The sequence below is a fragment of the Urocitellus parryii genome, chromosome 6 (assembly GCF_045843805.1).
Source record: "Urocitellus parryii isolate mUroPar1 chromosome 6, mUroPar1.hap1, whole genome shotgun sequence".
Taxonomy (NCBI): Eukaryota; Metazoa; Chordata; class Mammalia; order Rodentia; family Sciuridae; genus Urocitellus; species Urocitellus parryii.
In genome coordinates this window covers 11,471,286-11,480,320 of record NC_135536.1, presented here as the reverse complement: position 1 = coordinate 11,480,320, position 9,035 = coordinate 11,471,286, and the positions used below count along the sequence as shown (strand labels likewise).

Below are 9,035 nucleotides of genomic sequence, written 5' to 3'. Positions count from 1 at the left end.
TCAGGGTTGGCCAGGCCACCCATTGTTTAATGTCATCTGGGAGGGGCCCAGCAGGGCAGGGACCAGGGTCTGGCACCCGAGGTGGCTACTGTTGTGTGGGGTTCACCACCTTCCCCACAAAGAGGGGGCTCTTGGTGGAGTGCTCATAGATGACCACGAGGAAGGGCCTGTTGAATTTCACCTCAGGGGGAAGTGACACGGGCATGATTCCCATAACCGTGGTCCCCGCAGCCTCTGTGCCTCTCTCATCGATGGTCAGCACAGCCTTATGCAGGGCCTGGAGGGGAGAGAAGCAGAGGGGCCCTGAGGTCCTGCTGCCCCACCCCAGGCTGCAGCAAGGCCCCACGTTGGAGCCTCCTACCAACAGGACCTCACCAGGGCCTTCCTGCTGGACCAGCCTGTCCTGTCCTAGGCTCCCTGTGGGTCACTCAGGTCCCCCCACCCATCTCAGCCTCTGCCTGACTCAGCCTGCTCCCTCCCCCTCCTTTCCTGACCTCCATCTCTCTGGCCATTCGATGTGACCTCAGGGCACAAGAGGAAGACCACCAGCCTCCATGTCACCTCCAATGTATCCCCTCCCCCTGTAGGGCTAGGAGGTCCTCTATAGGGACTCCGGTAGTGACCTTCCCAGTGCCCAGACCCCTATAGGAAGCCACCCACATGGACCTACGATTGCTCTTGGTCTCCTCCTGGTTTCCCCAGCATGTGGCCCACTGGACTCAGGAATGATTCAGATTACTGGTTCACAAGTAGCTCTAATGTCACAGACGGAAGATTCCAGAACATTCTATGAAGGCTCTGAGCCTAAGCCTTTCCTTGTTAATGTGGGTAAAAAGAAGCCCAAGGCCTCAATAGCCCTGGGGAAGGAACAGGCCAAGGGTCAATGGGCCCCTGAGGAGAGGTCCCTGGAAGGCCAGCAGCACAGGAGGCCACTCCCGGGCTCTGTGTTCCCCCACCCCATGAGAGCTGGTGAATCTCTGCATCCTCAGGAGGACTCAGCAGGCCTTTGTTGTGTCCCTTGTTGTGTCCCTTGGCCCTTCCCTCAGCCTCAGGCCTGAGCAGGTGTCCCCCACTCACTCTGGCCTGCAGACCCCTGGACCATGGCCATTCTCACCTTGGAGACCCTCAGGGGAGCGTCCTCTGTGATCCCAGACAGGTCAGCTGCGTTGCTGAAGAGCTTGGTGATGCCCAGACTTGTCAGGACGGGCTTCAGATGGATGGTTTCAGAGATGTTCACTTTGGGGAAGTACAAATCGACTCTCCTGGTATGAAGATAGGTGATGAGGGGGTTTCACAGCATCTTGGGGGTCCAGTTGGGCCCCATGGTTCTGTGAAAGTGTTTTGTCTCCTGATTGGTTCTCTGGTTAGTGCCCTGTCCCCACCCACTGTATTGGAGAAGTCCATTGGCTGGTTTTACTTTAGCTTCCTGGACACCTGGTGTGGACATCATTCCTATCAGTGGGCACACCTTGTCCTGTGGCCCCTGCACACCCCTGCCCCGAAGGAGCCTTCCAGGCAGTTTCAGGGTGTCCTCCTGGAAACAGATGACATCCCCCTTGGTCACACCAGCCTGCCCAGCCAGAGCCTTCTGGGGCCTGTGTCCAGGGTACTTTGGTGAGTTTGGCAGGACTGAGGGATAGAGGCTCAGGGAGGGAGGGCATTGTCAGCTCCATAACCCCAGGCGGCAAGCTCCGCTCCATGTTGCCAGGGATGGGACGAGGCCCAGGAGCCTGTGCTGAGGCCACATACAGGGTCCAGGGCTAGGGGACTGTGCTGTGCCTTGTGCTCTGTTTGGAACAAGGGTGAGGAGATCTCAGGAGGGCTGGGTGAGCAAGTAGTGGTGACCCAGGTTCAGCCTAACCTGGATGTGTGTCATATCTGTCTGCAGTGTGACTCCGTCACCAGTGGCCATGACTGGGCTCAGGACACTGCACCTGCTCTGTGTCACGTACCCAGCTGTGTGGCTCCTGGGACAAGTGAACCAGCCTGAGATTCGACAGAGTAACAGAGCCTGTGGGAAGTGACCTGAGCTCCCAGCGCTGCCTGTTCCTGTTCTGGGCCTTTCCATGCAGGTGCTTCCCCTGTGCACCTCGGCCAGTCCTACAGGAAGTCCTCCCTCTTGCTGCCCTATCCTGCAGGCCCAGGATTTTGTCCTTGATTCTGCCACAATATGTGCTAGTGTCAGATCCCTGGAAAGACCCTGGATTTTGGAAGGGGACCATGTACATTCTTGGAGGGAAGTCTCCCCTCCAGCTGGATCTGTGCCCCGCTCTTTGACCACTGTCCCTTCTCAGCTGCTACCTGAGCTGAGCCCTGGCATTTCCTGTAGCACAGGGCCATTCCCTGTGAGCTGTGGCCCCAGGGATGGTCCCCCCTGCTGCCCGTGCTGTCTTCTGATGCATTGGTCCTGAGGGACCTTGAGTCTGTGCCTGTGCCCTCCAGCAGGTCCCTGCCTGGACTCACCTGCTCTCCCTGTTCTTCAGGAACTTGGCAAGGATTTCCTTAGTGATGTTGTCCTCCAGGTGCTGCAGTTTCCCCTCGTCGGGCAGGAGAAAGATGGCAGTGGTGTTGCCCAGGTAGTGCATCTGCAGCACCCAGCTGGCCAGTGTGGAGCAGTAGTGCAGGTCGAACATGCCCACGCGGTTCATCATGGGCACCCTCACGGTGGTGGCCTGGTCTACGTGGAAGTCTTGCTCCCTGGTGAGAACTTCCTCGAAGGGTTCCTCCCATTTGGCTGGACAGAGGGAAGGTGGATGGCAGTGGGTGGGATATGAGAGGAGAGCAGAGGCGCCCTCAGCCTGCCTGGTGGGAAGCTCCTCACCCACCTCTGCTCCATCCTGGGCAGGAGGGCCTCCTACCCCTCCAGGCTGGGGACAGAGTGAGGGGTGTTCAGGACTAGAGGATCAGCGGGATTCCTAGATCCTGCAGGCTGCCATGGAGATGCCTCCTGACTGTGCCCATGAGCATTTGATTAAAATTATATTTTTATTGAAGGGCGGCTTGGGATTAAGTGAAAGCTCTGGTCCCAGTCCTACAGTGGGACCTCTTCTCCTGGACCTCAGGGTCCTTGTTGATTGGCAGTTCAGTTGTCACTCAGGGCAAACATTCAGTGCACCCTAAATCCTTGTCCTAGTCTATGTGAGAAGCCCAGATGTCCAGGCAGCCCCCTCTGTGGGGTAACAGCTCCTCACCCTCTGGGCCAGCTGACTGGGGGTAGGGGACCTTGAGTCCACATGTCTCAATGGTGCTAGGAGGAATGAGACCTGCCCCAACTCCAGCAGAATTGGCCCCTCGGTTGTACTGATGGTGGCCTGGGGCTCTGCATTGCAGAACTCTGCCCAGGAACAAGGGATCCAGGGTGGGTAGGAAGCGCCCTGGACGTGTTCTATTGTTTGGATGTGGTGTCCCCCATGATGGGGGCACAGCCTTAATCTAATCAGTAAATGAATCCCTGATGGAATTAACCAGTGGTGGCTGGAGGTGGTTGGGCTGTGGCTACAGGAGGTGAGTCCTTAGGGTTCATTTGGAGCGTGGCTATGGGGTACACATTGTCTCTGCAGAGTGGAGTCTCTCTCTGCTTTCTGATCACCATGTGAGCTGATCCCTCTCCCACACTCCTCTGCCATGATGTCCTGCCTTACCCTGAGCCCCAAGGAGTGGAGCTGGCCTTCCATGGACTGAGACCTCTGCAACTGTGAGGCCCAAATAAACGTTTCCTCCTCTAAAACTGTTCTGGTTGGTTTTTAAGTGACAGTGGCGAAAAGCCTAGTAAAAAACCTTGACTTCTCAGGACTCCCTGAGGCCATTGCCCTGAGGCAGTGGAAGCTGCTTTAGGACCTGGGTCCTGTGGAGTCCTGGCAGGTGGGCAGGCTGAGGGTCCATGGCAGCTGCTCAGCTGTGACAGATCCCCACAATCCCTTGTGTGACTTGGGTACTCCCTTCAGACCTCACAACATTGTCCATGACAAGATAGGACAGTCACATCTCAAAGAGGTGAGATGGCTAGTCCTATGTCAAGGCCATGGAGTGGGGGAGGCAGGATGTGGACCCAGGTCCTGCACACCCCCAGCTGCCACACTCCACATCAAGAGTTGTTCCAAGGCCTTTCCCAGGAAGGCCACTCCCTGCCACCACCTGCCACAATGTGCATCGGTGGCTCTCTAGTCAGGAAACATTACAGGTGCCCCTCCCTGCTGGGGTCCCCAGTGAGCAGGAGGACAGTCAGGACTCGGATGCGTCCTGCAGAAAAGTCAATGATTTTGATGGTTTTATCAACTCTTCCCTAACTTAACTGATGGTGGAAGACATTTCAGGGCTTAGGCATGGAAGATTGAGGAGCCACTGTGAGAGGCCCTTCCACAGCACACACAGTGCTGCCAAGGAAAGTTCCAGAACTGGTGGAAGGAAAACATCTTTGGGGTTTCCATGGGAACCCACTCAGGCTGATTGTCTCATCTTACCTTTGAAGAAAATGTAGTTCACCAGGGCGAGAACTGAGTCTCTGTCCAGATGTTTCACCAAATCCACAATTTTTCCTTGGGTCCCTTTCTCCACATAAGTGTTGATCTGCTTCTTGGCCTCTTCGGTGTTTGTGAAGTTGGTGGAGAAGGCCTCTGAGTGGTACAGGTTCTTGACATCCTCCAAGAACTTGTCCAGCAGCTTCAGATTGTGGTCAATGAAGAGGCTGATGCCTGTGGTCAGCTGGAGCTGGCGGTTGGGCTTGTTGAGGGTTTGGAGAAGATGCTGGAATCCCTGGTGGATGTCAGCCTCTGCAGTCTCTGTGAGGTTAAAGCCCAGACCCTCCAGGATCTGGGTGTGAGTGTCAGCCTTGGTGCCCAGTGAGAGTGAGGCCAAGGCCATGGCGATGCTCACAGGGGAGAAGAAGATATTGGTGGTGTTGGACTCATGGACCAGCACACGGTAGAGGCTTAAGGCAAACTCGGCCAGGTTCGGAGCAATCTTGTGGCAGGCTGGGTGCTCCTGGTGGGGCTTGGATGCATCTGTCTCCTGAGCATCTTCAGCCAGGGAGCCAGCAACCAGGCAGCTGAGGCTGGCCAGCAGCAGGAAGCCCCATGAGATAGAGGATGGCATTGTCCTGCAAGGCAGAGGAGGACAGAGGCCTGAGTTATGCCCACGGTGATTCTCTCTGGCTTGGATGGGCAACATGCAGAGCCACCAGGGTGTAGTGAGCTCCAAGACGGCCCAGCCTGTGCCAAGCCCTTCCTCCTCCTGCATCACTGCAAACCCCCAGGGAGAAGCAGACATGCCCTGAGCCCTAAAGGGTGTGAATTCTCTGCTTCCTTCACAGTCCTGTGGGGACAACTGCTCTCCTCCAAAGCCTAGAGGGGTTCAGGTGCATGTCCAGGGTTGGCCAGCAAGTGTTGTATGGGACCAGCTCAGGCACTGGCAGGCACTGGCACATGTTGACCCTGGTCATCTTCCCAGCCCGCCTCTCCCTGGCTGTCCCTGTGCTGCCCGATTGGGCTTGGCTGAGCCCACACATTCTTTCAGAGCCTGAGTTCAGGAGATGGGTGGGTCTCAGCAGGGTAGGGACATATTGTGAGTGGCCTCAGGGCCAGAGATTGTGGCATCAGGCCTGGGCAGGTCCACTGCTGTTCCCTTGGCCTTGAGTAAGGGTCTGAGCAAACACTGACCTAGGACACGACTCTCAAGTTGGATGAAGGGGAGTTGGGAGAGAGCCAAATGAATGACGTCCTCTGTGCACAAACCTTGGACACTAAATTACAGGGGTGTCTGTCAAGAGGTGAGAGGATGCAGTGGGGGAGGTGGGGTAGGTTTCCAGCCCAGGTGAGCACCTCTGTCCACCTCCCGTGTCACATCACCTCCTCTGATTTCTTCCCTTTAGAGTGAGGGTCTGAGGGACAGAGAGGGTCATGGCCTGGCCAAGGCTGCACAGAGAAGCTGAGGCAAAGGTGGAACAATCCTTGGTTTTCTCCTCTGGGACCAGGGGCTGAGACAGTTTTGCCTGTGGGATCCAGGCTTCATGGATGTCAGACCCAGGCCCTGACAGTGACCCCAAGCTTCCTGCTGGGTTCCCTCTATTTCCTGGCCTGTTCCTGAAAACCTCAGGGGTCCAAAACGTGCTCCCCCTGGGCTGCTACTGCAGGCAGCACCCTGCAGCCCCAAAGCCTTGAGCTGGGCAGGCCAGCTGCAGAGGGTGGACTGGAGCCCTCAGGTACAGACACGGAGGCCAAGCCTTCAGGAAAGGACTGGAGGCGGCATCCTGATGGTTCTGGAAGGGTGTGTGGGTGGGAGCAGTCAGTGTGAGGCAGGGAGAGGGAGGACCCCCCAACCCAGCTCATCTCACACCATTTCTGCTCCTCCTTGTTGACCCAGAGCAAGGAGGCGGGGTCCAGGAAGGAGCCCTGACCTGAGGTCACAACCCAAGGAAAGCACCAAAGCCCAGCATGAGCCAGCCCTGCCCCCTGGTGACAGTGGCCTTGGTAAATGACTTCCCCTCTTTGAGTGTTACTTCCTGTCCTTACAGTGGGGAGGAGAACTTCTGAAGGAAAAAGTGAGGGACAAACAAGGTGACCAGCAGGTGGCTCTGGCCCTGGGGAAGCTCCCACACCTGCAGGGTGCCTGCTGGTGGCCACTTGCCCCAGGCCAGACAGGGGCTCTGCTCAGCAGTGAGCTGCTCTGAGTGGGCATTTCCACCTGTCCCCATGTGTCTGCCTGCTTGCTCCTCACTCTATGCCAGAGCAGACATCAGCCCAGGGTCACCATCATTGTCACATTTACTAAATGTCATAGTTTTTGTTGCTTTTGTTTTGCTTTTTTTTGTGTGTGTGTGCTGGGGACAGAATTCATAATTCAAAAAAAGCATCACCTGATTGATTTGGTGTGGCTCTTTCCCAGCAGTGTAAGGCAATGTGGCCTCCTTGACCCTGGTCATCTTCCCAGCCCCCATCTCCAAATCCAGTGGAAGAAAAATCTAACCCAACACTCAGGCTGGTGACGATGAGGTAAGAGGAAGAAAACAGTTTTCTAGGCCTTGCTCAGTGGCTCCAGAGGCTGAGCTACAGTCCAAGGTCACAGAGCAGCTGAGAGGCCTCCAGGCCAGAACAGGTTTCATATTCTCCAACTAGGACCCGAGCCCTGAGAGAAGCATTCAACAGTAGGCCCAGGTCAGCAGCATGGGCTCTGGAGCCCAGTGCCTGAGTTTGAGTACTGGGCACTGAGTGATCTGGAGCACGTTTTCCACCTCTGGGTTCCCAATTTCCCATCTGAAAATGGGAATGAGCACAGAACCACCTCAGAGGGGCTGTGAGGATGAAATGTGTTCTTATGTGCCCTGAGCTCAGCGGTGGCTGGCTCAGAGTGGTCACTGGGGAAGGTCAGCTCTAACCCCATGAAGGTGGCCTTCCCAGGGCTCCCCTTCCCCTGGGTGCACAAGGTGGGCTCAGAACCACGGCCTGTGGGGCGGGGGGGCGGGGGGGGTGATGGAAGGTGCCAGTCAGCTCCTGGCTGCCCTCTGTGGCCTTCTGTCCTCATCTGTAGAAGGAGAGGAAGGTCCTCACCCAGGCAAAGGGGCTGCAGTGGTTGCCAAGAGACCGTGGCGGGAAAGGCCAGGCCACCAGAGCCACTGTCCCCGCGACTGTTGTGTCCACACATCAGCTCCCCAGGGCTGTGAGGTAGGTGCCCTCTGCCACTGCTCAGGAGGGCTGGTAACCCACCAGAGGTACTGCCAGGCTCTGGGGTGGCTGGGGGAGAAGAGGGGACCTCTGTGGCAACTGTGGCTAAGATGACAGGAGGCCCAGCTGCAGCCTGCCCCGTCCACCCTGCCTGTGTCCTGCCTCTCCCTTCCCAGGACCCAGAGGCTCCCAGAGGCTGTCCCCAGGGAAAAGCATACTCACCACTCACTGTCCCAGGACTGGTGTGGTGACGGGGGCTGAGGAGGCAGAGCCCTGTCCTTGTCGGTATTTAAGCAGTGGACACAGAGGGGCGATGGGGGAGGCTGCAGTGGACATTAGCCAAGGTCACCCTGGTTATCAGAGAAGCAAACAGACAGGGACTAAGTCCATCCGCCAGATCCCCAGCTGCCACCCACGGTACCATCAGTGCTGCCTAAGGGGTGCACAGCCTCTGCAATGTGACCACCTCTTGGCCACAGTGCCATGAACCATGTCTCTAGGCTCCTGAAGCATAGAAGAGAGGTGACAGCCCAGGTCAGGTGGCACGGGGGCCCATGGGTTTGACTGGGGAAGGATCAACTTAAGAGTCCCAGGAATTCTTAGGGGATCCTGAGCCTCGTCCCTAATCTCTACATCTGTTCCCAGTGTCCATCTAAAGGCCGAATGGACACTCTTAGGAAACAATGAGTGTCCTGCAGTGCACGGGGCCTTGGAAAGGGGAACCGCCTACCCTGGGGGCCACAGGAGCCTTGAGGCCCAGGACTTCAGGAGGACACAGGGCTGTGTGGCCCAGCGAAGGTTGTCTAAGGTCATGGCAGGGTCAGCAGCCGTGGTCACAGAGCCAGGGAAGAGCTCCAGTGCCCAGGACCCTGTCCCTGTTGACCCATGAAGTGAGATGTGCTTTGGCAAATATCTTGTGGAATTTCTAGTTATCACTCAAATAAGGCTTGAGAGCCTTAGGGCCTTCCTTGATTTGGTTCACACTTGTAAAACACACTTAGACACACACATGTGGAGACACAAACACTGGTGACACATAGTGGTCTTTCGAGTCTGGGGCCTGGCCAGTGGCCACAGAAATGCTACAAAGTCCACACATAATGGTCTTCCGAGGCTGGGGCTGGACGGGGGAAGCCAGCCTTGACCTGGGGACAAGGTGCTCTGCACAGGGTGAGATGGAGATTCTCTCCTCATGTTGCTAGGGAGGGCTGCAAGGATCAGGAGGGTGACTTGTCCTCCTTCCTGCAAGGCCACAGCATCCAGCCTGCTTTCAGGCCCGGGTCAGTCCATCCCTCAGGACTGACCCCAGTCTGCCCCTCCCAGCAGTCCCTGAGCTCCCTGACCCTCTGTGTCTCTCTCTGAGCCCCAGGGTCCCACACA

At 56.9% G+C, this 9,035-nt stretch overlaps 1 protein-coding gene across 1 annotated transcript; it reads right to left on the bottom strand.

Moving 5' to 3' along the window:
- Positions 1-7,949, bottom strand: LOC113186721 (alpha-1-antitrypsin-like protein GS55-MS). Its single transcript, XM_077799790.1, has 5 exons — positions 7,878-7,949; positions 4,461-5,095; positions 2,464-2,734; positions 1,115-1,262; positions 1-277 (listed from the first exon to the last, which is right to left on the bottom strand). Exons 2-5 carry the CDS (start codon positions 5,089-5,091, stop codon positions 86-88), a joined length of 1,242 nt encoding a protein of 413 aa, XP_077655916.1. The 5' UTR covers positions 5,092-5,095; positions 7,878-7,949; the 3' UTR covers positions 1-85.
- Between the last annotated feature and the right edge of the window lie 1,086 nt (positions 7,950-9,035).

Coding starts and splice junctions, on each gene's coding strand:
- LOC113186721 (XM_077799790.1), bottom strand. CDS start 5,091: ATGCCATCCTCTATCTCATGGGGCTTCCTGCTGCTGGCCAGCCTCAGC. Junction 2,735..4,460: donor GAACTACATTTTCTTCAAAG/GTAAGATGAGAC, acceptor CCCTCTGTCCAG/CCAAATGGGAGGAACCCTTC. Junction 1,263..2,463: donor CTGAAGAACAGGGAGAGCAG/GTGAGTCCAGGC, acceptor TCTTCATACCAG/GAGAGTCGATTTGTACTTCC.